The sequence below is a fragment of the Lonchura striata genome, chromosome 4, assembly GCF_050655825.1.
Source record: "Lonchura striata isolate lonStrDom1 chromosome 4, ASM5065582v1, whole genome shotgun sequence".
NCBI lineage: Eukaryota > Metazoa > Chordata > Aves > Passeriformes > Estrildidae > Lonchura > Lonchura striata.
This window is the reverse complement of record NC_140706.1, coordinates 64,653,544-64,681,279: the sequence shown is the minus strand read 5'-3', so window position 1 is coordinate 64,681,279 and position 27,736 is coordinate 64,653,544. Positions and strand designations below refer to the sequence as shown.

The 27,736-nt window shown below is 47.6% G+C and overlaps 2 protein-coding genes and 1 long non-coding RNA gene across 3 annotated transcripts; all 3 read left to right on the top strand.

The window, feature by feature from the left end:
- Positions 1-9,681, top strand: LOC110468500 (estradiol 17-beta-dehydrogenase 11). The gene is made up of 7 exons (XM_077783034.2): positions 1-271; positions 2,048-2,155; positions 2,763-2,894; positions 3,523-3,629; positions 7,446-7,583; positions 7,869-7,985; positions 8,932-9,681. The coding sequence occupies exons 1-7, from the start codon at positions 62-64 to the stop codon at positions 9,017-9,019; spliced, it is 900 nt and encodes a 299-aa protein (XP_077639160.1). The 5' UTR covers positions 1-61; the 3' UTR covers positions 9,020-9,681.
- Positions 9,682-9,819: 138 nt separating this feature from the next.
- Positions 9,820-25,062, top strand: LOC110471073 (estradiol 17-beta-dehydrogenase 11-like). Its single transcript, XM_077783033.2, has 7 exons — positions 9,820-13,315; positions 20,953-21,060; positions 21,671-21,802; positions 22,431-22,537; positions 23,231-23,368; positions 23,651-23,767; positions 24,460-25,062. Exons 1-7 carry the CDS (start codon positions 13,106-13,108, stop codon positions 24,545-24,547), a joined length of 900 nt encoding a protein of 299 aa, XP_077639159.1. The 5' UTR covers positions 9,820-13,105; the 3' UTR covers positions 24,548-25,062.
- On the top strand, positions 18,597-20,946 carry LOC146767691 (uncharacterized). Its single transcript, XR_014954928.1, has 3 exons — positions 18,597-18,618; positions 19,001-19,040; positions 19,744-20,946. It is a non-coding gene; the product is annotated as an uncharacterized LOC146767691 (long non-coding RNA).
- Positions 25,063-27,736: the final 2,674 nt, after the last annotated feature.

The following is a 27,736-nucleotide window of genomic DNA, read 5'->3' as shown; positions in this document are numbered from 1 at the left end:
GAGGGGCGGGGGCGCTGCCGGCTCCAGAGCGCTTCGAGCGCCCGAGGAGCTCCGGGAAAACATGAACCTGTTCCTGGAGCTTCTCCTGTTCCTGGCCACGCTCCTCTACTCCTACCTGGAGGCTTTCGTGAAGCTGTTCGTGCCTGTGAGGAGAAAGTCTCTCAGCGGGGAGCTGGTGCTCATCACGGGCGCTGGCCATGGCGTCGGGAGAGCGACCGCCCTGGAGTTCGCCAAGCGCCAGAGCAGACTGGTTCTGTGGGACATCAATAAGGTAAAGGGCACGCTCACGTCCTCCCTCCGTGACCTCCGAGTCCACGGGGGATTTAGGGAGCACGGCGCACCCCCATCGCCCAGCCCCTTCCAGCCCGCTCCCATCGGCTCCCGCTTGGCTCCTCCGGCTGGGATGCTGAGCGCCAGGAGAGGGTTTGGCCCCACTTGCAGCGGAGGATGCGGGGTTCTGGTCCCACAGTCACTCGATGCTGCTCGGGAGGGAGCAGGCAGCACCCGGCAGAGCACCTGCGAGAGGGAAAGAAGTGCTCGGGAAGCTGCTGGAGGAGCTGCTGCCTGGGCTGGCAGAGGAAGCCCGCTGAGAGCAGCAGGCTGCTTGCAGAGAGGAGCAGGTCTGCCTTCACTTGTTCTCTCTGTAGCCTCAGGTGTTTTGTGTGCATTGCTGCATTCTCTGCACTCCCATCAGCAGCATCACTGTGCCGGGCTGTGTGTGAGCCTGGCTGGGCAGCTGCATGTGTAGATGGCACCTCTCTAAATGTTTACACTGGCCCAAGTGCTTTATTTCAGATGATTTGACTGGAATGCAAAAATGCCATGGCAAATGGAGGATGGGCACGTACAAACATGCAACATGACATGCTGGGTGTTGGCGCAACAGGGTTGTTGAGACGTTGTGCTTTCTGTTTCTGACACTCCTTTCAGCAAAGGAGTTCATCCGTGAAGCTGCAAAATAGAACCCAGCCCTCCACAAACAAAAATATACCAAACCTGAGACAAGTTGAATGACAGGATGGATAAAAGGGGAAGATAGTGTTGAACATTTTCAGTGTCTGATCGTGGTACCCATTATGCCTAAGACCAGACATTGGAGGGATGGGAGGAGGCATAGCACCACTCTCCCAAAGTGTACAGGGCTGCAGTGTAACAGAGGATTATTTATGTTCACTGGTTGGAATGGGGGAGTTCAGGTATAAATTTAGTAGTGAGCGAACCCTGGCTTTAGTGCTTAGATGTAGATTTCAAGAGTGGGTGTCAGCAGGAACTGAAATACAGCATCAAAGGAGGTTGTGCATTTTAGAGGATTCAGGAGTATGCTCCTCCAACCCAAGTGCCTTGACGAGGCCTCCTTCTTGGAGGCTCTCAGCATTAAACAGCAGCTGGTGTTGGGAACAGCTGCCCAGTCACCCACCCCAGAGACTGCTGAGTTGTCCCAGGCTGTTTGTGACCTAGAGCTTTTCACTGCACAGGTTCTACTAGCATGGCCTTCTGGAACCTGGGAACAGGGATACAACAAAGTGACTTCTGCTCTCAATTACGATTGATGTAATGACTTCAGGGAACTTCTGACCTGTGTGTATCAAAGGTCATTCTGAAATTAAAATCTTTCTACATTGTGAACTGTGGAGGGCACCTCTCGTCTCACACCCAGCATGCAAATACCGAAACACATAGAGCCAGTTTTCATATCTTAGAGTGTCAGCCAGGCCTGTATTTTATGAGCTGTTTACACTCTCAGTGCTGCCTGCTGTGCTGTGATAGGCACCGTGTGCCCCTTTTCTGCAGCCTTGCTCAGTCTGCCTTACCAAGTTAAACTCATTCTTGTTGCCACCTTTCTGGCTGTCACTACATGCAGATCCTAAATTTAAGTCTGAAATGCCTGCCTTCTCAGCAACCCCACCTACAGCTCTTTCCCTGGGTAGCTATGAACTGTTCTGGGGATGGGCAGTGGTTGCTCAATCCAGGGACATCTTCAGCCTCTGCTGCTTAGCTGTGGTGAGGGGACAGCTGTGCACGGTGGCTTTCTCTTTCTCTCTTCCAGCACGGCATTGAGGAGACGGCAGCAGAATGCCAGAAGCTGGGAGCCACTGTTCAAACCTTTGTGGTGGACTGCAGCAAACGGGAGGAGATCTACAGCGCTGCAGACAAGGTGGGACAGCAGGGGCAGGGCCAAAGGCTTTCCCAACCACGCTTGATTTCCAAAGAAGGCAGGAAAACTAGAGAAGGCGTGTTGCACACAAATCCTGCAAGCCCGTGGAAGCTCTCCACTCCTCGCAGCTCCCTAGACACAGAGTGCTGTAGCATTTCCAAGATCACAGCCAGTCTCATCCTATTTGGGAGGCTCCAGCATATCACATCCTCTTGTCAAGTTTGCTCTCTAGGGTTCCAGCCTCTGAAGGAACATAACACTGAGAACATATGAAATATTTTATTGTAATGGCTGTGGTCCAGCTGCCTCAAAGCAGTCTGTACCTCCATGCTCCCAGTTGTGACTACACAGTCCAAACTGTGCAATCAGTTTGTGGAACACAATAAACAACACTGGCATTAATGAATGGGGAAGAATCAGATCTAAACCAGATTCCATGGCTCTGCTGCAAAGTCCCTGCCACATCTGGAAATGTGGCATGATCTAACTCTCTCTTGAAGATGCAATGTTAAGAATTTAATTATGGTTCATCTTCCCTGCCCTTACTTCATTTTTCCCTCTCCTGAGTGACAGACACAATTTTGGGCTTTTGTTTTCTCTCCAAAAGGTGAAGAAGGATATTGGGGATGTGACTATCCTGGTGAACAATGTTGGGGTGATTACAGCTGCCGACTTTCTCTCAACTCAGGACCACCAAATAGAAAGGATGTTTGAAGTCAACATTCTGGGTCACATGTGGGTAAGGGCCACCACCATCTATAGCTACAGTTCTTTTGGGAGTGTCAGTGAGGATGCTTATTTAGAGCAACCATCATTAGCAGTGAATTAGCAAATGAACTGTTATAGCACAGGAGCACCCAAGCAGACTGTGTGCTGGGAAACTGGAATGGCCTCTTGCTGATGTGAGCTGGCTGGTGCCAGCCTCACCTGCAGCACACACAGAAGGCCTCTGTCAGAGGTGTCGTGGGGCTGACAGGGTGGGAGGGTTTCAGTACTTGTTTGTGGCAGAAGAAAAGAGAAGCCATAGACTGACAAGTGGTTTATGGTACGTACTGGGGTGAGCCCCTGCCAGCACTTCTGCTGACACCTGAAACCTTAAAAGCGGCAAAGGAAAGATGTGAAAGCCACCTCCTGTTTCTAGCCAACTGCTGAAGCCTTTGGAGAGCAGGTTGCCAGCTGCACCACTGCTCAGAGAGCAGGTGTGGCTCTGGAAATCTGAGGTGCTGTGCAGCTCATAGCTTTAGGGATAGCTTTGGCCACCTAGTGAATAACACTGAGGGTCAGTGCTGTGTGTGCCTAAGAAAATAATGTTCTTTTCCTCCTTCCTGTCCCCTGCATTTTGCCTCTTGGTTTAAATGACTTCCAAGACCACGAGAGCTTTCCTGCCAGTCATGATGAACAATAACTACGGGCACATTGTCACGGTGGCTTCAGCAGCAGGTCATTTTGTTACTCCCTTCATGGCGGTATATTGGTAAGTGATTTTGAAATCAGCTTGCTTAATTTTAAAAAAAATTAATTGCCTCTTTTCCATCAGGAAGTATTAAGTAATTAGCTCTGATGGAATTGTGAGCAATGTTTGTATGAACAAATAATCATGTAACATATCTACTAATGAAAGACTCTCCTGTTTTCTCTCCTCACCCATGCAGACTTTTGCTTAGTAAAAAGGTATCCTCTTCCCTTCTTCTTAGAATGTATTTTTTTTTATTTGTTTTAGTGTAGTCAAGTAAACCTGTACTGAGTAACTTTTGATCTTTTTACTACTGTGGCATTGACTGTAGAGTACAAAAATAGAATCATAGAATCATCAGGCTTGGAAGAGACATTGTGGCATTGACTGTAGAGTACAAAAATAGAATCATAGAATCATCAGGGTTGGAAGAGACCTTTAAAATCATCCAGTCCAACCATCCATCCAGCACTGCCAATGTAACCCCTAAACCACATCATCCAGTGTCAGATCCAAATGCCTGTTAAACACCTGCAGGATGGTAACTGCCCCACCTGCCTGAGGAACTTACTCCAGTGCCTGATCACCCTAACAGTGAAAAGATTTTTTTCTAATATCTCATCTGAATTTCCCCTGTCTCAGCTTAAGGCCATTTCCTTTATTCCTCTTACTGCAGGCATGGCCGAAGAGACTGACCCCACCTCCATCCAACCTTCTTTCAGGGAGCTGTAGACTGCCATGAGGTCCCCACTGAGCCTACTCTTCTCCTGACTAAACAAACCCAGCTCCCTCAGTCGTTCCTCATAAGAATACATGAGCCTTGTTTCCCTTCTCTGGACACACTGCAGCTCCTCAATGTCCTTTTTAAATTGAGGGGCCCAGAACTGGACACAGCACTCGAGCTGTGGCCTCACCAGTGCCCAGTCCAGGGGAACAACCACTTCTCTGTCCTGCTGGCTGATCCAGGCCAGGGTGCCATCAGACCTCTTGGCCACATAGGCACACTGGCTCAGGTTCAGCTGCTGTCAGCCAGCACTCAGGTATCCCTTTCTGTCCCAAGCCATTCCTCACCCAGCCTGTATCACTGCATAGCTTCACCTCCTTGAGCCTTCTGCAGCTGTGTCCTCAGCCCACTGATGGAGTCTGTCCAGGTGTCCAGCAGAGCCTTCCATCCCTTGAGCACATCAACTCAGTGTCTTCTGCACAATTACTGAGGTGCCCTTGATTCCTGTGTCCAGATCATCCATAAAGACATTAAACAGGACCAGCCCAAGGTGGAGCCCTGGGAACACCACTAGTGACCAGCTGCCAAATGGATTTATCTCCATTCACCACAGCACTCTGGGCCCAGCCATCCAGCTAGATTTTTACCCATTGAAGTGTCCACCTACCCAAGCTGGAAGCAGTTGGTTTTTCTAGGAGGATGCTGTGGCAGATGGTGTCAAACACTTTACTGAAGTCTAGCTAGACCCTGGATAGGCGCATGCACAGCCTTCCCCTTATCTACTAGTTGAGCTACTTTGTCATACAAGGAGATCAGGTTGGTCAAGCAGGGCCTTCCTTTCATAAATCCATGTTGGCTGGGCTGTAAGTGCGTTGTAATGGTACTCAGGATGATCTCTTCCGTAACTGTGCCCCACAGCCAAGGTTAAGATTACAGGCTGTAATTCTCTGGGTAATCCTTCCAACCCTTCTTGTAGATGGGTGTTACATTTGCTAATTGCCAGCCAGATGAAACTTGTCCAGTTAACCAGGACTACTGGTAGGTGTTTGAAAATGGTTTGACAAGTTCTTTCAACAGTTCCCTCATTACTCTGGCATGGATCCCATCAGAGGTCATAGATTTTTGAATGTCTAATTGGCACAGAAGATCACTATCCATCTCCTCCTGGATTATGGGCCCTTCCCTCAGATTTCTGTCACTAACTTCCAGTTCTGGGAGCTGAGAATCCCAAGGGACAACTGGACAATATTAAATACTGAGACAAAGAAGGTATTAAGTTCCTCTGCCTTTTCCTCATCCTCTACCACTACACTACCTTCTGCATTCAACAAATGACAGAGACATATCTCAACCCTTCTTTTGCTGTATTTATAGAAAACTTTTTTATTGTGTCTAAGGCCAAGTTCTAGTTGGGCTTTGGTCCTTCTAATCTTCTCCCTACATGACCTTGCAACATCTTTATAGTCCTCCCAAGTTATCTGACCCTTCATCTGGAGAAAATACATTGGTTTTTCCCTCAAAGTTCCAGCCTAAGTTCTCTGTTTAGCCAGCCTGGTGTTTTTCCCTGGCCACATGTCTTTCAGCCACATGGGGACAGGCTGCTCTTGTCTATTTCACAATTCCTTTTTAAAGCATATCCGGCCTTCCTGGACCCCTTTACCCTTCAGGACTGATTCTGTCAATCAGTGTCCTAAAGAAGGCCAAGGTTTGCCCACCAGAGTCCAAGGTGGAAGTTCTGGTGCTCCTCTTTACTTCACCTACTATTGAAAACGCTTGACATTTATTTCATGGTCCCTTTGCCCAAGACTGCCACCAACCACCACATCACCCACCAGTCCTCTGTATGCAAACAACAGGTCTACCAGGGCACCTCTTCCAGTAGGTTATTTTACCAGCTATGTTAGGAGGTTGTCTTCCAAACACTCCAGGAACCTCCTAGGCTAATTTCCTCTCTGCTATTTTGTATTTCCAGCAGACATTTGGCAAGTTGAAGGGCTGAAAACCATGACGCTTCTGCCAGCTGCTTGTAGAACACCTCATCTGCCTGTTTGTCCTGGCTGGGTGTCCTATAACAGCCTCCCACCATGAGGTCCTCCCTGTTGACCTCCCCCCAAACTTCTGCTGTCATGACATCGAATTACTTTTCTACTTGAAACATATCAGGAAAATCACGTTGCAGGCACCAAAAACCTGTTAGACTGTTGCCATCCTGCATCACATCCAGCCTTTTATAAAGGCAGCTACAGCTGTAGCAATCTTCTCTGGGAACACTCCTTCTTAGAACAGTCTTTTCCCAGGAAAACTCATTCTTAAGAGACTCACTCACTGTCAGCAGTATGGGAACTCTTCAGCCAGGGATTTTACTGGGATTACCCTGCCAAATCAATAAACTGATTCTGTGGTTTTCCTTTTTTGGAGTTGATTTAAACCTCAGGCCCACACCTATTTCCATGGCAGGTTATTCCTCATTTCTACTTGCGTAATGCTTCTCTATTTCAAAAGTCACACAAAACTGTTACAATATGCTTCTGTGTGGTACAATATACAGTAGTGGGTTCATTTCCTTTTATACCCTGCCAATCCTTCCTAATTTTAGAAATTCAGGCTGCATTCCTTCTAGGAATCTTCTCTCATTTGAAAGAATAGGATGTCCATTGATTGATGGGCTTCAGTTGCAATTTTCTAAGAATTTCTGATCTTTGTCTGTCTGTTTGCAACTAAAGTGCCCTTTTTTTAGATACCTGAAATGCATTGCACAATTCATCCACAAGTTTCAATATCCACCACTACACTCTGGCACAGGCAAAGTTAGAACAGTCCCTGCCCTATCTCTCAGATGGATTATATTATATGGAGGGTTTTCCCTCCACATAGCAAGGAGCAGAAAGAGGAGTAAAGGGATAGAGGGCTAGAGAGCACATAGTGAAAATAAGGGGTACAGGTTAGGAGGTAAGGTAGCACAGAGGTGCACCAGCCCTCAACCCTCCCCTAGCCCTTACCTTAAACAGCACCTGAGCAACGAAGAGGCAGATGATGGTTTAGGACATTTGCAGTGGTGGAGAGGTGGAAATAGGGTTTCTGCCTTCTCATTTGTACTTTCTCCCTTCCTGCAGCTCAAGCAAGTTTGCTGCAGTTGGATTTCATAAAGCTCTGACAGAGGAACTGTCTGCCCTGGGAAAGGATGGAATAAAAACAACGTGCCTTTGTCCGGTTTTTATAAACACTGGCTTTGTCAAAAACCCCCGTACAAGGTAACTCTCAACACTCTGCATTCCTGCATTTCCTTCTTTGCATCAAGGTACTGCATATTATCCCTAGCTTTACACCTCTGTTCCAACTGGCTGTATAACAACTGTTTGTATCATTGGCTAAAGAATATCTGCAATGTCCTTTAATTATTGCTTTAATTGTTGTTTAATTGTCCATGTAATTGTTGCATTTGACTTACCTGAGTTTGTGCATCTGTGAAGCCTCCTAGATCAGCTGGTACCACGCCCTTTTATCACTGCAGCTCTTGTGTTTGCTTTCCTGTGTAGACTTGGAAAGATTTTGGAGATTGAAGAAGTCGTAGAGGCTTTGATGGAAGGAATAGTGACCAACCAGAAAATGGTTTTTGTTCCACCACAGCTAAACATTGCTTTGCTTTCTGAAATGTAAGTACAAAGGAAAATTAAACAATGGATGTGGAAACAACAATACTACCTGAGTATACAAGGTTCAAACTTGTAACTTCTGAGTCAGCAAAAGCTCCAGAAAGAGCTGAGGACCTGCTGCTCATTAGTATTTGTTACTTTATGTCAGCAATGAGGCCACAGAGGCTGAGAACATTGCTTCAAAAGGACTGTACTGCTCTCTCTATGTAAAGCAAGATTTATCCTCTCACACAACTTAATTATCCAGTGCAGCTGCTCTGTTGAGGAGGTGTTTTTACCAGTGCTCCTGTTCCTAATCTGGAATTCACATCTGAACAACTAAGTTAGATTCTCAGTTAAATCTATAGTAACTCATGAAACACTTGGTAGATTCTTGTTTACCAAACCAAACACCAGACAGTGGGAAAAATATTTCAAATCCTTTTGCAACTCCAAGAGCTGCCTGTTGAGAGTGCAAGTCTGCAAAAGCATAGGCAAGTCAAAACTGATGCTGTCAAACCACTTAGAATAAATTTTCTTTTTTAGTCATAATTTAGGGAGATAAAGAGACAAAGCTCTTTAAAAGGAGGACTCTTAGGAGTGAAAACTGCACCTCAGTTTTAAAATCTCATCCTTTCACAGGCCTACTGTATTTCAGAGCATGAAATGTAATGCACACCTACATCTGTACAATATTGAAACTTCCTGGATCCTGCAACAATATTGCAGTTCACATACTGCCCATAGATAGCTGGCATTGGAACTGTCCTAAAAGGCCAGGAATGGACTTTAATTACTCAGAGATTGATGAGACCTATGGAAATAATGCCCAATTTAATACAGAGTCTCAGTTCATGTGTGCATGCATTCTGCTGCCAGACCAGCTCTTCCCTCACCTGCAGTGATTCTTTTTCCCATAATTTGAGTTTCTATCCCACTTTTAATTTCATGTTACTCTCTCTTTCAGGGTTTTTCCAGAACGTGCCCTGAACCTTCTGAAGAAGATGACCATTCCAAAGTTTGATGCAGTCATTGGGCAGAGAAGCACCCAGTGAAAAGCAAGAATTTATTCTCATTTCCCAGAGGCACCAGTGAAAACAGAACATGTGCTGAGCATAGTTCAGCTGGCTTGATTCAGAAAAGAGCTCAGGCAGGTGCTTCCAGACCACCATTCCCAGGCACACCTAAGGGCTTATTCCACACCTGCAGCTGGAGCACACCTGCATAACAGGGAGTGTTAGCAAAGCAGTGATGCAGCTCTAGAAGGGCTGCTTTTAATGTACATCCCATCACCTTTGTCTCATTGTGCTGAGGCAGGCAGCATGCCCACAAAGCCCGTGTTTGCCCACAGCTCCCTAGTTGACTGCAAAGGGATTACCTGACAACACGTTCATCTGGACTCATCCCTGAGCAAAAGCATCTTGCAAGAAGCAATTTATAGAGGTGGGTGGCCTATTTCATCTCACTTAATAATTTTAAGTTAAAAAAAATTTGCTCTAATGAACACTTACAGTTTTGTGTGCATTTGTAATGAGCATTATTGAACTAATTATTTGTATTATTAATTATATGTAATTATTGAAATTATTGATTATATGTGATTATTGAGATAATACAGCCTTTTTTGTAATGTAATGCCTAATTACAACATTTATCAATTATGCATTTGCACCACCAACACTCCATATTACAAATAAATACATTTTTCTAACCCAAAGGTGTCTCTCAGCAATGAAAGTGGCAACCAGGTCCAGTACCAATGGAGCTTGTGCTACAATGCTGAAAGGATCAGCCACAGTCTGCCAAACACCAGTCCAGGCTGCAGGGATGAGGCAGTCCCCAGGCACATGGGGAAGCCACGTCAGGATCAGTGAGGTACAGGGCCAGGTAGTCCAACCCACGCAGGGGCCAGGGCTTAAAGGCAGTGCCAAGGCTAGGGGTGGAGGAGAAGGCTCCAGATGAGCTTTCACACAGCTTCTCACAAGCCAGGGGCCTCCTCTGATGGCATAGGAGGTGAAATCCCTGAAGGTCTTTGGCCTGGGGTCCAAGAGAGCAGCAGCTGCTGACACACGGGTCAAAGACCCCTCCACAGCACAGAGAATCTGTGCACCCATTGTGCAACTCCCACCCGCTGCAGGCACTGCTGGCCCACAGCCATCCCAGGCAGGCCTGAACACACTGCCACCTTCAACACAGTTGGAACCTGTCCTGTTCACCTGAGCCTTACAAGTTGTTCTGTGAACCAAGATTCTTTTTCTTCAGAAAAGGGAGAGCCCTCACCACCCAGCCCCTCCTGCTCTTAGCTGGCAACAGGTAGAAGCACTATTGACAGCTTAAATAACATAGAACTGGTTTCTATTTTGCCCATGGAATATTCATGTAACAGGACACTTCCCAGCTTCAGCTCTTGTGCTTCACAGTGCGAGATTCCTGCAGCTGAGACAGGAAAGGAAAAAGGGGGTTCACAAATTCAGGACATTAAAAAAAAGGTTATAAGCCAATCAAAGAATACTTAGGCATGGTTTCCATTTAAAAACAAAGCCAAAATGTGGAGGGCTTGCATCCCTTCTTTTTGAGCTGCATATTGCTCTCTTGCTACCATGACAGTCCTGTAACATGTGAGACACTTGAAGTCACATCTCTGTGGCTTTTTGATTATGTTCATTTTCACCTATTCTTACCTCGTGAGGAGTCAAAAAGTCTAAAAATACAGATGCTTCAGAAGTTCAAAAGACCTGTCAGAGCAAGCAGCATACCAGCCAAATGTTTCTGCTTAGCACTTACTGGAACATAAGGGCTAAATCAGTACTTTACAGATTTGTAGGAACTTAACAGTTGTCTCTTTTATGACTGGCAAGTATTCTTAACTTCCCACCCAGCTTAGTCTCTCTTAGTACCCACCTTCCACATTTCTTCTGTTTCATGACTTGAGTCCTTGCTCAAAGGAGTCACAGTTCAGTGACTCCACAGAAGAAAGCTTAAAAAGACCCTGGAGAAAAGTCAACATTGAATGACTTGGCTCCTTTGGACTAGGGAAGGACTGGCTTCAGTAGGACACATCAGACAAGATGCTTGGCTTCTACTGGCACACCATTCCCACTAGCCCTGTATATCATTTTGATTCTGATGGCAGCATTAGATTGGAACAAAAATCCATCCAAGGGATGACAGTGCTCTTCTGAAGAGTCTGTTTCTTAGCACATTTGCTCCTAAGGAAGGGGAGCCTCTAGTGATTCCTGCTTTGCCGGATCTAGTCCAGAGTTTGGAATTACTGGGTAAGGCAATTTCGCAGTATTCCGTGTGAGGCTGTGGTTCTGTTCTATGTCTTCTATGGCTGCAAATCTTTGGCTTGGCATAAAGAAACATATGCAAAAGCAAGGATTTCAGCCTTCATCTCCTGAACACCAGAGACAGAATTGAGGCACCAAGCCTCCCAGGCTCCTCAGTTCTCTTTCTGGACACAACACTCAGCTGAAGCTTAGCCTAAACTCTGGTCACGCGTGGGTGCCCAGCAGGAGTCCATGTGAGTAGGTTTCATGCAGCCACCTACAGCTAAGTCCCAAATATGAAGAGTGGTACCTCACGCCCTGGCCTAAGGACTCCTTATGAGTCAGGTTAGTGACTGGCCCTATGCTTTGCCTCCTGCTGAGATGTCTCTTGGAGTTAGTGCTTCCATGTCCTCCCTGCCTCCTTTTCCTTGGCCCCAGCACTGACTGGAGCCCTGTGCCAAGAAAATTACAGCAACACTGAGCCAACTGGGGTCTGGCCCAAATGCTGATGTGTTAATTAAGCAGGGAACCAGGTTCCAAGAGAAAAGTAGTAAGCGCCTAGCTCGAAATCTTTGTGCTGGAACTGACCCAGTCTCCCACACACAAGGTGAGCTGCTAGACCACCAGGACAAAAATAATACTTGTCAAAAACTGTAATCTAAACTGGATGCAATTTTGGTCAGTTGTTAGATGTTTGGGAACCCTTCACACATCGACAAGCAGCTCAAAAATATCCTTAAATAAAATTATGAACATGATTGCGATACATCAGATTTTCTAACTGAAAAGTAAAGGAGTAAGGTCAGCAGTCCTTTCCAGGAAAGGCCATGAGTTACATTGAAAGAGCTGAAAGAAACACCTTAAAGTACTTTTCTCCTGTTTCCTATAAGCATTCCTATTCTGTTTAAGGTTCTGGATACGCCATTACATACAAGTGAGTCTGAGTTGTGTGATTTAGACTACATTAGATAATATACCAATTCATGCAATTTAATGTCATTTTTCAATGGACTTATGGGAACTAAGCAGCTGCAGCATACGATGGAGTCTGAGTATGGATAACTAAATAAAAGACATAGTTAGACAAACAGCTAGGCAAGAGTTCACCAGTGGAGTTCTGGAAGTTGAAAGGACTTGTCTCATTCAGCTTTCCTTAAGGGACCTGGAAGAGAATGGTGGGGGACAAAGCCTGCTGACCATGCATAGAGATGCAATGGAAAGAAGGACCATGAATAAAATTGCTCAAGGACCTCATGGCACTGAGCAACTCAACAGGCACAAAGCACAAAAATTTAAAAGAATTACAATACAGAGTTGAATGGACCTTCAAGATGCTCCTGTCAGTAAACTGGATGAGGAAATTTATTGTCACTTCTGTCCCTTTTCCACCTGCAGCAAATGACAAACAAGAACATGTTTTGCTGCTTCCTTGACACAAGGGCCTGAGAGAGGAACAGGAAGGCACTGCCATCTGTGTCGGGACAAACAAAGCAGAGAATGAACAGCTGGGACGACTGACAGATCAAAACCAAGGGCAGAACACAGAAGGGTTCGAACACCTCCATCGTCCGTGTTTCAAGAGGGCAGAAAACGCCCTAAACAGCCACATTTCTTTACCCACGTCCGGTACGTCCTGTTAGCTGCGGGGCGAACAGGGTTCCGCAAGGGCAGGTTGGAGCGCAGGCTGCAGCTCCTCCGCACCGTGCGCTCCCCCGGCGCCACCGCCGGGACACCGGGACACCGGGTGGGACAGCTGGGCGGAGCGGGGGCGGAGAGCGCGCACGGAGACGGCAGCGGGTCAACCAGCGACCCGCGGGTCTCCTCCGAAGGGATTGAAGTTCAGCTCGGGCCTCGAAAGAGCTCCGGGAAAACATGAATCTGTTCCTGGAGCTTCTCCTGTTCCTGGCCACGCTCCTCTACTCCTACCTGGAGGCTTTCGTGAAGCTGTTCGTGCCTGTGAGGAGAAAGTCTCTCAGCGGGGAGCTGGTGCTCATCACGGGCGCTGGCCATGGCGTCGGGAGAGCGACCGCCCTGGAGTTCGCCAAGCGCCAGAGCAGACTGGTTCTGTGGGACATCAATAAGGTAAAGGGCACGCTCACGTCCTCCCTCCGTGACCTCCGAGTCCACGGGGGATTTAGGGAGCACGGCGCACCCCCATCGCCCAGCCCCTTCCAGCCCGCTCCCATCGGCTCCCGCTTGGCTCCTCCGGCTGGGATGCTGAGCGCCAGGAGAGGCTTTGGCCCCACTTGCAGCGGAGGATGCGGGGTTCTGGTCCCACAGTCACTCGATGCTGCTCGGGAGGGAGCAGACAGCACCCGGCAGAGCACCTGCGAGAGGGAAAGAAGTGCTCGGGAAGCTGCTGGAGGAGCTGCTGCCTGGGCTGGCAGAGGAAGCCCGCTGAGAGCAGCAGGCTGCTTGCAGAGAGGAGCAGGTCTGCCTTCACTTGTTCTCTCTGTAGCCTCAGGTGTTTTGTGTGCATTGCTGCATTCTCTGCACTCCCATCAGCAGCATCACTGTGCCGGGCTGTGTGTGAGCCTGGCTGCCTGCTTGGCAGCTGCACGTGTAAAGGACCTTGGCAAGTGGAGGATGGGCATATACAAATATGCAGCATGGCATTCAGAAGGGATCAAGATAAAATGCTGAGTGTAGGTGCAACAGAGTGGGTGAAAAGCTGGGCTTTCTCCTTCTGACATGCTGGGTCAGCAAAGAAGCTAATTGTGTTATCCTGAGGCTGCAAAACAGACCCCAGCACTGGGCCCCACTGGCACGGCCTTCTGGCACCTGGGAATAAGACAACAGCAAAATAATTTCTGCCCTGCCTTAGTGAGCTGATAGAATAAGAGAGGGAAGATTCTGTTCTTTGTGTGTCAAATGCAATCCTGTAAGGAAAGTCTCTTTGCACTGTGCACAGTTGTCATGGATTGACCTTGACTGCATGCCAGGTGCCCACCAAGCTTCTCTATCATCCCCTCTTCTCAGCCAGACTGGGTAGAGGAAATAACATGGGAAATGATGACTTGTAGGATGAAATAAAGCAGTTTGCTAAAGCAAAGCTGAAAGACTGTGCACATAAAAGCAGAGAAAAAAAAAATATATTCTCTATTTCCCATCAGCAAGAGATGACTGCCCACATCCTGGGGAGTGCTTGCTCCGGAAGGCAAACATTGTAAATACCAGATGCCCCTCCTCTCCTTCCTCCTTTTCTTGGCTTTTATTTCTGATCCCTTTGGTCAGTTTTGCTTAGCTTTCCTCCTTGTGTCTCCTCCCACACTCTATTGATGGGGCAGGGAATGTTGGGAACACAGCAATGATGCTGCACCAGCACTGCTCAGCAGCAACCAAAAAACAGGTGTTATCAACCCCTTCCTAGAAAACAGTGCAAAGTACAGCCCTGTGAGGATACTATGGGGAAATGAATTCCATCTCAGCCAGACCAAATACAGTTGTGGCTCTTCTCACACCCAGCATGTGAATACAGAAATGCATAGAGCTCCCTCCACACCTCGGGATGTCAGCCAGGCCTGTGTTGTGTGAGCTCTGTTTACACTCACAGTGCTGCCTGCTGTGCTGTGATAGGCACTGCCTGCCCTCTTTCTGCTGTTACATGTGCCTTGCCAGTGTGCCTTACCAAGCCAAAATCACTCCTGTTGCCACATTCCTAAGGCTAAGAGAGTTGGGGTTGTTCAACCTGGAAAACAGATGGCTTTGGAGTGACTTAATTGCAACCTTACAGTATATGAAGGAGGCTTACAAAAATATGGAGAGAGAGTATATCCAAGAGCATGTAGTGACAGGACAGAGGGGAATGGCTTCAAACTGAAAGAGAGGATATATTGGATATTAGGATGGTGAAGTACTGAAACAGGTTGCCCAGAGAAGTTACAGATGTCTCATCCCTTGAAATGTTCAAGGCCTCTTGGAGCTTTGTCATTCTCTTGGACCTTTGGTGACTGGGAAAACCCACTCTATGATCAAGAGAAGGTCCTTCTGTTTCTGGCCCTTTTTAGGTGTTTCTTTTGCCTTAGGTGTTTGTTTCTGCTTCCACTGAAAAATGATTCCATGGAGGTGTGGCAATTTAGCTGAGATGATAAACTTTAATGGCAGGTCAGGCTGACATCGGTTGGCCTGTGTTGTGGACATTGCTGTGTGAACTTTTTCTAGAGCTTTCTGTGCCTCTGGGGTAATAGCCCTAGGAGAACTCAGGTCCTCTCCCCCTTTCAATAAATCAATAAGAGGAGCAAGGTCATTGTTGGTTGGACCCAGCCAGGGCCTTACCCAATTTAAAGACCCACACAAACTTGTGGACATCTGCAAGGGTCTTGATCCTTAGTTTGATTTCTAATTTTTGAGGAACAATGGTCCTCTTTCCAATCTCTAAGCCCAAATACTGCCAAGGTGGCATCTTTTGAATTTTCTTTTCCTGGAGCTTGAGCCCTGCAACAATCAACACATTGATCGTTAGGTCAGGTGCGTGGGTGAGTAAATCATCACTGGGGCACTCACAGGGGTATATCATCCATATAATGATACATGATGGTCTTTTCTGCGGCTGCATGCACTGTGGACAGTAAAGAAGAGACATATCACTGGCAGATGGATGGCGAGGCTTTCAGTCCTTGAGGAAGAACTTTGTAATGGTGCCTCTTCCTCGGGGCTCCCCTGTTGATAGTGGGAACCGAGAATGTGAAACGCAGTGTATTGTGAGGGTGTAGGGGAATTTGGAAAAAAACCAATCTTTTATATCAATGACAGCCAAATTCCAATTTTGGGAGAGCATCGCTGGGGATGGCATACCAGGTTGGAGAGAGCCTGCATCTTCAATGACATTACTAATTTGTCAGAGATTATGGAGGAGCTGTCATCTCTTTTTGTCAACCTTCTGGATGACAAACACTGGAGAGTTCCACAGAGACATGGTCTCCACAATGTGACCTTTTTTCAGCTGTTCTTCCACTAGCTCCTCGAGTGCCTTCAGTTTTTGTTTACTGAGCAGCCACCGTTCTACCCAGATGGTGCATCTGTCTTCCAATTCAGTTTTTGGGTAGGGCGCTTCTCAGTGACCGCTGCCCAAAAATCCTGTGGAGAGTCTGGAATGTCAATTGTGACTCCCCATTGGTACATTAGGTCTCTCCCCAACAAGGGCTCTGGATAATCTAACACAAACACGTAGATTTGCTAATTGTCTATTTGGACAACGCTTCTAGATTGTATTGCCAATTGCATGCCCCCTATACCTTGAACATGACCAGCCACATTTTGGAAGGATCAATGTGCTAGCCAGTCCTGTGCTGGGATTACTGTGCAGTCCATGCCTGTGTCTACGAGCATCTCAATGTGTTTTGACTCCCCACCCTCTCTGACATCACACCAGATTTTGGGTTTGTCCTTCCCAATAGCTTGGACCCGGGTGACTGTGGACCCTTGTTTTTTGGTACTTTCAGGTAGATTTAGCACCAGGACAGCCTGTGCTACAATTTGTCCTTTGGGAAGAAATGGGGGTGGGTGGGAACAGTGCAGCCAGAGAACAAATTGCTCAGGATCTGATGTTATAATTCCTGGAGCAATTTCGATCTCTTGTGGTGTGTGTTTGGTGTCCCCAGTGATGATATACTTACAGCAAATTTGGTGCCAAGTACCCTGCTGTTGTGGGTTCACAGAGACAAAATGCCAGTCAGTGTCTTTCAGGTGGAGTGGTTCTGTCAGCTGCAACCTGAAATTGCACATTGATAGAAGTTGCAGTTAGAATCGGTTTGCTTAAGTCACAGCAAATGTTATTTGGTGTCACGTATGGTGGTGAACCAGCAGAAGTGGTCTTTGAAGCATCTGCTTCACTTAGAGAAATTGGGATGTTACCGCATGCTTGGTCCTTTTCGCTTCCCCCATTCCCTTGGCTTGCTCTTTTTGAGCTCTTTTTGGCAGGCCAGCACTCCCCATTCAGTTTTTTTGTTGCTGTTGACTCCCTGGGAGCACTTGTAGTTCTCCATCCCTGCTATTTTTAAATTCATCATGCTTTTTCAGGGAACACTGGTTAACCCAGTGCCCAGGGTTCTTACAAAGCAGGCATGGCTTTTTGGGGTCAATCATTGCTGGTCTTCACTGCTGCCCAGTGTGCCACTGTGCTGATGGAATGGGCGCTGGGCTGGCAACGGTGACTCTCTGTGGTGGTCTTGGCAGCAGCCTTGGTCTGGTGTCCTGAGCCACACTCATCAGAGGCACTTTCCTGTTACAAACTAGAAGTATATTTTTTAGTGTAGGGGGGCGTTTCTAAAGGTAAGCTTAAAATTGCAGCTCAACACTGGTCATTCACATTTGCAAATGCCATTTCCTCTAAAACATCTTCCCTTGCATTCTCTTTGTTAACTTGGATTTCAATAGCTCAGTTAACCTTTCCACAAATTTCAAAAAAGACTCTGATGGTATCTGTTTGATCTTACTATATGGCTTGAGAGGGCTATCAGGTTGAGGGGTAAAGAAGGCTTTTTCACCTGCCTCTTTGACTCTCTCAAGGACTACCATAGGGATTACTGCAGCTTCGATTGGGGCCAGAGACCATTGGCCCTCACCGGAGAGATGCTCAATGGTAATTGGCATGCCATTGGCATCCTTTGCTGTGTTTGGATCAGCATGCAAGTCTGGGAGAGCCTCTTTCAGAGGTTGTTTCCATGCCAATTCCCATAGTTTGAATTCTGTAGAGGTTATGAGGCACGAAAAAAGCCGTTTTAAATCATGTGTGACTACTACAGTCCTGCCCAGTTCGGCATGTAAAAGGCCACGGAAGTATGGGCTCTGTGGTCCATACTGTTTGTGTGTTTTGCAGACCTCTTTCATTATTCGTGGTGCAAAAGCTTTCTGATTTGTTGTTGTGGCTGCTCCCCCTTACCCTGCATGCTGATACGTAACAGGGGCAAGTGAGAAATTGGGACCTGTATTGGGTCTGCGTTCCCTGCTCCTTATCCCTTGGATGGGAAGCATTGGGATCACTGGTGTGGCTATAGGGACAAGCAGTGGGTGTGCCCCCACGGGGGAACCCGGGGAGGGGACGGGGGCACCGTGGGAACAGGGTGCGGGGACAGGGGGCTGGCAGGGGAGGGGACACCGTGGGAACAGGGTGCGGGGACAGGGGGCTGGCAGGGGAGGGGACACCGTGGGAACAGGGTGCGGGACAGGGGGCTGGCAGGGGAGGGGACACCGTGGGAACAGAGTGCGGGACAGGGGGCTGGCAGGGGAGGGAACACCATGGGAACAGGGTGCGGGACAGGGGGCTGGCAGGGGAGGGGACAGGGGGCTGGCAGGGGAGGGAACACCATGGGAACCGGGTGCGGGACAGGGGGCTGTCAGGGGAGGGGACAGGGAGCTGGCAGGGGAGGGGACACCGTGGGAACAGGGTGCGGGACAGGGGGCTGGCAGAGGAGGGGACAGGGGGCTGGCAGGGGAGGGAACACCATGGGAACAGGGTGCGGGGACAGGGGGCTGGCAGGGGAGTGGACACCATGGGAACAGGGTGCGGGGACAGGGGGCTGGCAGGGGAGGGGACACCATGGGAACAGGGTGCGGGGACAGGGGGCTGGCAGGGGAGGGGACACCATGGGAACAGGGTGCGGGGACAGGGGGCTGGCAGGGGAGGGGACACCATGGGAACAGGGTGCGGGGACAGGGGGCTGGCAGGGGAGTGGACACCATGGGAACAGGGTGCGGGACAGGGGGCTGGCAGAGGAGGGGACAGGGGGCTGGCAGGGGAGGGGACACCTGGTGACATCACGTTGGCAGACGCCCCTGGAGGCGTAGGAGGCGGAGCTGAGAGTGGCAGGTAAGTGGGGGGAGGGAAGGTATCACGAGAATCGGGGAGGTGAGGGGAAAGGAAGGATTTTTGACATGCTGAGGGAGAAGAAGGAGACCAGGTAGGGCACGGTGCCACGTACCATCCTCCATTTTCTTGGCTCTCTGGGGACTGGGAGCCATTTTGGTGGTCACTGCTCTCCGAAAAACTAACACGTGCTCAGGGTTTCTGAGCTGGGGAGACAGGGTGGGGAGAATTCCACGCGGTCTGGCCAGGATTTTGTGGACAGTGGGACTCGGGGACTTTAAGATGCTCAGGGAACCGGTTTCCCTAGGCGTGAGCAGAGTCTGGTCTCTTTAAAATACCGAGTTTTGGGGTAGAGAGTTCAGGACTGGGGTGGGGAGAATTAGGAAGAGCAGAGGTACATTCCTTGTTATTCGGCTTTTCCTTCACTTCCCTTTGCTTGAGTAAAAAGTTCCCTTTGCTGATCACACTTGCAAACTCCAAAACACAAACGTGGCTGAAGGCTGTCACGCCCCCTCCGCCTCCTCGGGGCTGCGCAGCCTTCCCGTGCTCTAAATAGGAGCGAAAAAGAACAAGTCCCTCGCCTGTTTTTGGCTGTTTTTGAGCTTCCCACCGCCCTATGGAGCGGGGAAGCTCATCCAGCTCGGTGCGGTCGGTGTCCTGGTCCGGCAGGGTCTTCTCTTTACCTTCTCTTCACGCCTCGGGGCAGGAGGAGCTACCCTGTTCTCCCTCTCGGAAGAACTGGCTCACCAAGAAGAAGCTGCGCTTCCCAGAGGCACAGGACGTCCACGAGTCTTCTGTGGGATAAACCCCAAAGTCTCTGCTGGACAGCTATGTCCTCACAACAATGCCAGTGGACGCCAAGCTGCCTTAAAGTCTCTCCATGGTCTTGTGAGGTTCCGAGAGCTCCGGAGTGTCCCGTCGGGGCGGCAGGCTCGAACCAGCCTCCACGTCTGGGCGCCAAAATGTTGGTGTTAGCAATATTGAGAACGGGACGTGCCTTGGCTTGTCCGGGCCCTGCTGCTGGACCGAATAGCGGCAGATGTGGTGTTTCAGCCCATTGACACCTTTGGCTAGCTGGATGTCGCAGCTGGGTGCATGGGGACACGTTGAGGCGTGCCGGAGCTCGGGTGGATGGAGCTTCCTCTCGCAGAGGGTCCGATCCTCAGATTTCCCTCTGCCGGAGGAGCCTTTAGGGCGATGGTGGAGGAAAGGAGTCGGTTCTGATGGAGGGTTTTAATACAGAGTTTTTATTCTGGCCCGCAGGCCTCTGAATCCAGCCACAGCTCCACCAGAACTCTCGGACCGCATGGTTCCCCTCTCTTTTACCTGGGGAAGGGGAGGGGGGAAGGGATAGGGAGCCACCAACCAGGTCTGGGAGAGGAGGTCTCAGGGGACAAAGGACATCTGGATAGCCCAATTCCCTCCGGGGATGGAGGGCATATTTTTTTTAATCTGCCCAATTACTCTGGGATACAATACACTTCTGGAATGCCAGGAGTGATAGACAGTGCTGGCAGGGTGGGGAAAGGAGGACTGACACACCTGGGAGGACATCTTCAGGGGAGGAACCAGGGTTCCAGGGTAAACCATGAAGGCACACCATAACAAAGGCCAGATTGAATGGAGAACTGGATCTTGTGTCCTGCCCATTGCAAGGGGAGGTTGGAACTATATAGTCTTTAAGATCCATTCCAACACAAACCATTTCATGATTCTGTGACTTCCTTTCTGGTAGCCAGTCTACAAAGATCCAAAATTTTTTCAACAACCCCACCTACAGCTCTTTCCCTGGGTAGCTATGAAGTGTTCTGGGGATGGGCAGTGGTTGCTCAATCCAGGGACATCTTCAGCCTCTGCTGCTTAGCTGTGGTGAGGGGACAGCTGTGCACGGTGGCTTTCTCTTTCTCTCTTCCAGCACGGCATTGAGGAGACGGCAGCAGAATGCCAGAAGCTGGGAGCCACTGTTCAAACCTTTGTGGTGGACTGCAGCAAACGGGAGGAGATCTACAGCGCTGCAGACAAGGTGGGACAGCAGGGGCAGGGCCAAAGGCTTTCCCAACCACGCTTGATTTCCAAAGAAGGCAGGAAAACTAGAGAAGGCGTGTTGCACACAAATCCTGCAAGCCTGTGGAAGCTCTCCACTCCTCGCAGCTCCCTAGACACAGAGTGCTGTAGCATTTCCAAGATCACAGCCAGTCTCATCCTATTTGGGAGGCTCCAGCATATCACATCCTCTTGTCAAGTTTTCTCTCTAGGGTTCCAGCCTCTAAAGGAACATAACACTGAGAACATATGAAATATTTTATTGTAATGGCTGTGGTCCAGCTGCCTCAAAGCAGTCTGTACCTCCGTGCTCCCAGTTGTGACTACACAGTCCAAACTGTGCAATCAGTTTGTGGAACACAATAAACAACACTGGCATTAATGAATGGGGAAGAATCAGATCTAAACCAGATTCCATGGCTCTGCTGCAAAGTCCCTGCCACATCTGGAAATGTGGCATGATCTAACTCTCTCTTGAAGATGCAATGTTAAGAATTTAATTATGGTTCATCTTCCCTGCCCTTACTTTTTTTTTTTTCCCTCTCCTGAGTGACAGACACAATTTTGGGCTTTTGTTTTCTCTCCAAAAGGTGAAGAAGGATATTGGGGATGTGACTATCCTGGTGAACAATGCTGGTGTGATTACACCTGCTGACTTTCTCTCGACTCAGGACCACCAAATAGAAAGGATGTTTGAAGTCAACATTCTGGGTCACATGTGGGTAAGGGCCACCACCATCTATAGCTACAGTTCTTTTGGGAGTGTCAATGAGGATGCTTATTTAGAGCAACCATCGTTAGCAGTGAATTAGCAAATGAACTGTTACAGCACAGGAGCACCCAAGCAGACTGTGTGCTGGGAAACTGGAATGGCCTCTTGCTGATGTGAGCTGGCTGGTGACAGCCTCACCTGCAGCACACACAGAAGGCCTCTGTCAGAGGTGTCGTGGGGCTGACAGGGTGGGAGGGTTTCAGTACTTGTTTGTGGCAGAAGAAAAGAGAAGCCATAGATTGACAAGTGGTTTATGGTACGTACTGGGGTGAGCCCCTGCCAGCACTTCTGCTGACACCTGAAACCTTAAAAGCGGCAAAGGAAAGATGTGAAAGCCATCTCCTATTTCTAGCCAACTGCTGAAGCCTTTGGAGAGCAGGTTGCCAGCTGCACCACTGCTCAGAGAGCAGGTGTGGCTCTGGAAATCTGAGGTGCTGTGCAGCTCATAGCTTTAGGGATAACTTTGGCCACCTAGTGAATAACACTGAGGGTCAGTGCTGTGTGTGCCTAAGAAAATAATGTTCTTTTCCTCCTTCCTGTCCCCTACATTTTGCCTCTTGGTTTAAATGACTTCCAAGACCACAAGAGCTTTCCTGCCAGTCATGATGAACAATAACTACGGGCACATTGTCACGGTGGCTTCAGCAGCAGGTCATTTTGTGGTTCCCTTCATGGTAGCATATTGGTAAGTGATTTTGAAATCAGGTTGCTTAATTTAAAAAAAAAAAAAAAGCCTCTTTTCCATCAGGAAGTATCAAGTAATTAGCTCTGATGGAATTGTGAGCAATGTTTATATGAAAGAATTGCCATGTGATATGTATTTTCTTTGGAATTCATTGAAATTTAAGGCCCACACCTATTTCCGTGGCAGGTCTTTTCTTCTCTACATTTTGCTTGCATAATATCCTACTATTTCAAAGCAGACGCAGTTGATTTGAGATGCTGCTGTCTGGTACAATGAATATTCAAATGTTAATCTTCATTTCTACCCTGCAAATCCTTCCTAATTTCTGACTTTCATGATGCATTCCTTCCAGGAATCTTCTCTCATGGGAAAAATGGGATGTGCGTCGATTGACACACACTAGTTAATGTTTTCTAAGATTTCCTGATACTTTCCTCTTTTTTTTGTCTGCCTGTTCATGCCCTGCTTTCCACAATTACTCCACAAGTTTCCATATCTTATCCAGCACTACAGTCTGGCAGAGGGGAAGTTAATATAGTCCTTGTTCTGCTTCTCAGCTGGATTATAATATTTGGAGGTTTTTGCATCCTACTCTGTACTGTACGTATATGTTTTTTTTTAAGCCATTTGCAGGGGTAGAAAGGTGGAAATAGGGTTTCTGCCTTCTCATTTGTACTTTCTCCCTTCCTGCAGCTCAAGCAAGTTTGCTGCAGTTGGATTTCATAAAGCTCTGACAGAGGAGCTGTCTGCCCTGGGAAAGGATGGAATAAAAACAACGTGCCTTTGTCCGGTTTTTATAAACACTGGCTTTGTCAAAAACCCCCGCACAAGGTAACTCTCAACACTCTGCATTCCTGCATTTCCTTCTTTGCATCAAGGTACTGCATATTATCCCTAGCTTTACACCTCTGATCCAACTGGCTGTATAACAACTGTTTGTATCATTGGCTAAAGAACATCTGCAGTGTCCTTTAATTGTTGCTTTAATTGTTTAATTGTCCATGTAATTGTTGCATTTGACTTACCTGAGTTTGTGCATCTGTGAAGCCTCCTAGATCAGCTGGTACCACCCCCTTTTATCACTGCAGCTCTTGTGTTTGCTTTCCTGTGTAGACTTGGAAAGATTTTGGAGATTGAAGAAGTCGTAGAGGCTTTGATGGAAGGAATAGTGACCAACCGGAAAATGGTTTTTGTTCCAAAAAATCAGAGCATTGCTTTATTGTTTGAAAGGTGAGTAGGGCAAAAAAATGTATCAACCATAACCTGCTGACTGTACCACCCTCAAACTTGTAAAAACTGATTCAAGATTACGTTGTATTTTAGAACATATCACAAGGTAGTTAATAATGCAGTGGTTTTTTACAGTGACAACAGCAGACATCATCTTGAGATTTTGTTGAGCCCTCACACAGGCCTTTTATTGAACCACTTGCTGCAGCTGACTGGTGTCAGTGCAGAGCTTCACTGCTCTACAGGCCACCACGTTCTCTGAAACAGCAGCCGCAGCATATCCCCAGAATGAGATGAGGACCTGAGTGTTTGTTTCTCCATGTCAACACCAAAAATTCAGAGCATTGATGCTGGAAAATTGCTTTTAAAGAACTCTTGCAAAGAGTTCTTGTGTCTATGTTCAGTATGAAAACTTTCTGGATTCTGCAGCAATATTGCAGCCTAAATCATGGTTGGTACATAACTGTCCTGGAATTGTCATAAAAAGTGATGGGTGGGACTTAAAACATGTCAGAGATTGATGAAGGCTACATGTCCTTAGGAAATATTGCCCAGTTTAATACATAGTCTCAGTTCATATGTGTGCATGCATTCTGCTGCCAGACCAGCCCTTCCCTCACCTGCAGTGACTCTTTTTTCCCATAATTTAAGTTTCTATCCCACTTTTAATTTCATGTTACTCTCTCTTTCAGGGTTTTTCCAGAACGTGCCCTGAACTTTCTGAAGAAGATATCTGAGGTCAAGTTTGATGCAGTCATTGGGCAGAGAAGCACCCAGTGAAAAGCAGGAATTTATTCTCATTTCCCAGAGGCACCAGTGAAAACAGAACATGTGCTGAGCATAGTTCAGCTGGCTTGATTCAGAACAGAGCTCAGGCAGGTGCTTCCAGGCCACCATTCCCAGGCCTAGGAATGCACCTACTTCTTAATCTTTGTCCCAGGCACACCTAAGGGCTTATCCCACTCCTGCAGCTGGAACACACCTGCATAACAGGGAGTGTTAGCAAAGCAGTGATGCAGCTCTAGAAGGGCTGCTTTTAATGTACATCCCATCACCTTCGTCTCATTTTGCTGAGGCAGGAATTCCCACAAAGGTGGGTAGCCTGTTTTCACCTCAGTTTGTATTTTTGAATTATAAAATGCTCTAATGAATACCTAATTTGCCATATTTTTGTAGGAAATACCTGAAATAATATAGGTGTATATGTAATACACCTAATTACATCGATTATCAATCATGCATTTGCACCATCAATATGCCTTTATATGAATAAATGCTGTTCTTTAATGCAAGGACCACAGTGTCTCTTGGCATTGAAAGCCATAATCAGATCCTAGAGATGCATTTAAGGTCAAGGAATACACCTTTTCCTGTATCATTGCTCACACTGCTCCTCTGCACTTTCCAGACATCTTGAAAACACCTTCTCATGAAAACAGTGCAGTATTTCTCTACAAATGACTGGGTGCCTCAAGTGAAGCCCACACAGGCACCAGGGCCAAGGCTAGGGCAGGAGGTGCAAGAGAAGGCTCCAGATGAGCTTTCACAGCTCCTCATCAGAAGCCAGGGGCCTCCTCTGATGGCATAGGAGGTGAAATCCCTGAAGGTCTTTGGCCTGGGGTCCAAGAGAGCAGCAGCTGCTGACACACGGGTCAAAGACCCCTCCACAGCACAGAGAATCTGTGCACCCATTGTGCAACTCCCACCCGCTGCAGGCACTGCTGGCCCACAGCCATCCCAGGCAGGCCTGAACACACTGCCACCTTCAACACAGTTGGAACCTGTCCTGTTCACCTGAGCCTTAGAAGTTGTTCTGTGAACCAAGATTCTTTTTCTTCAGAAAAGGGAGAGCCCTCACCACCCAGCCCCTCCTGCTCTTAGCTGGCACCAGGTAAATGTTTTGCTGGCATCGGCATGAATAGTTGCTAGATGAGCTATATGGCACAAAAATAGTTTCCTTTTTGCTCACGGAACATTCTTGTAACAGGACACTCGGGGTGAGTGAAGCTCAAGTTCCCAGCTTTGGATTTTTTGCTTCATAGGGAGAGCAAAAAGAAAAGAAAGCAAAGGTTAGCAAATTTTGAAGGATTAAAAAAATCCAAAAAGTTAAAAGTCAATTAAGGAGTGTTTAGATGTGGTTAGTATTTAAAACCACGACCCTCCAACCCTCAAAGCATTTGAGAGAAGTATGCTTAGACTTGTGAAGGATAAAGGAGTACAATTTGCATACATTTTCAATAAGCTATTTTGTAAGTCTCTTTTCCCTGCCTCAGTGGCATCCCCCAAATCCGAGAAGAGTGACTTAGTGACTTTTGTCTACTCATGCTCAGCTCTTTCTGAGAGGACAGATCTGTCACAACTGAGAGCTACTTTCTCTCCTCCGTGTTGCTTGAGTTTCCAAGTCTTCTGCTTGGCATAAAAGCCAGACAAAACCCAAGGATTTCAGCCTTCATCTCCTGAACACCAGAGACAGAATTGAGGCACCAAGCTTCCCAGGCTCTTCAGTTCTCTTTCTGGACACAACACTCAGCTGAAGCTTAGCCTAAACTCTGGTCACGCGTGGGTGCCCAGCAGGAGTCCATGTGAGTAGGTTTCATGCAGCCACCTACAGCTAAGTAACAGATTTAAAAAGTGGTACCTCACGCCCTGGCCTAAGGACTCCTTATGAGTCAGGTTAGTGACTCTGGCCCTGTGCTTCGCCTCCTGCTGAGATGTCTCTAGGAGTTGGTGCTTCCATGTCCTCCCTGCCTCCTTTTCCTTGGCCCCAGCACTAACTGGAGCCCTGTGCCAGGAAACCTACAGCAACACTTAGCCATGCAATTTGGGGTCTTGCCCAAATGCTGATGCTGTTAATTAAGCAGGGAACCAGGTTCCAAGAGAAAAGTAGGAAGCGCCTACTTCTTAATCTTTGTACTGGAGTCAGCGTAGTCTCCTGCAGACATGATAAGTAACAGCTCAGTTAAAAGCACCATGATGTTGCCTGGAGGTCTGTGAACCTCCTTCCTCAGCTCCTCCAGCTGTTCTGCTTTTAAAAAGCCCTGAGGAAAACACTGAAAGAAGTGCACCCTGAACACTACTGCTCCACAGGAAGCATCTACATTGTTATCCTTATATCCTGAAAGTTTGTTAATGTTTGTTATAGTATAAGTTTGTTTGGTTTTGCTAAGGATTGACAATCAAAATAACATCTCAGTTTCTGGTACTGTTCCATAGTGCACTCTCCTTGCAACCCTAATTGTGACCAAATTGAGGGAAGGGATTCGGTACGATGGCAGAATGTCTCCAGAAGAAGGGAAAATCAGAGGTGGGAGGCAAGACTGAATTGGGAGCTACCTCCAGGAAAAACTCTTGGGGCACCAAGAAAACCCCTGTGGTTCGAGAGGTGAGGATGTCAGCTCATAGCAATGCTACTACTCATTCACTTTGGAGGAAGTGGAGGAAAAACTTGTGAGAAGCGTTACTATCCCTTGTATAGAGAAGATACAATAAGTGTATTAATCAGAGTACACACAAACATGAATCCCAAGTGTATCAATCACTCCCAGTTAACAACCTGTAAAGAAGAAAACCAAATATATTGGATAGCTAAAAATATTGCAAACCCAAGCCAGAGGATGTCAGGAGAGTGCCCTGTGACAGATGGGTATGTTTTGAACAAGGAAGTGAAACCAACTTAGAGGGAAGAGAGAGAAGTGCAATTTTTCAACAAGAAAAGAAGTGCAATGGAAAAGACAGAGAGAGAGGGACAAATACATGGTAAGAATCTTTTTATCGATAATGGTGGAAAAGCTTACAAAAGAATTTAATTTGACTGATTGTTGAATGTGCAGGGGGACACACTTACGTGAAATTTGGCCATGAGATGGTATCAGTTTAGGTCCTCTAGACATTCTAAAATGGATTGCATCAAGAAAAAGCATGGTAGTACCCCAAAGAAGGGGAGTGGAAGATAAAATCAACAATAATAGG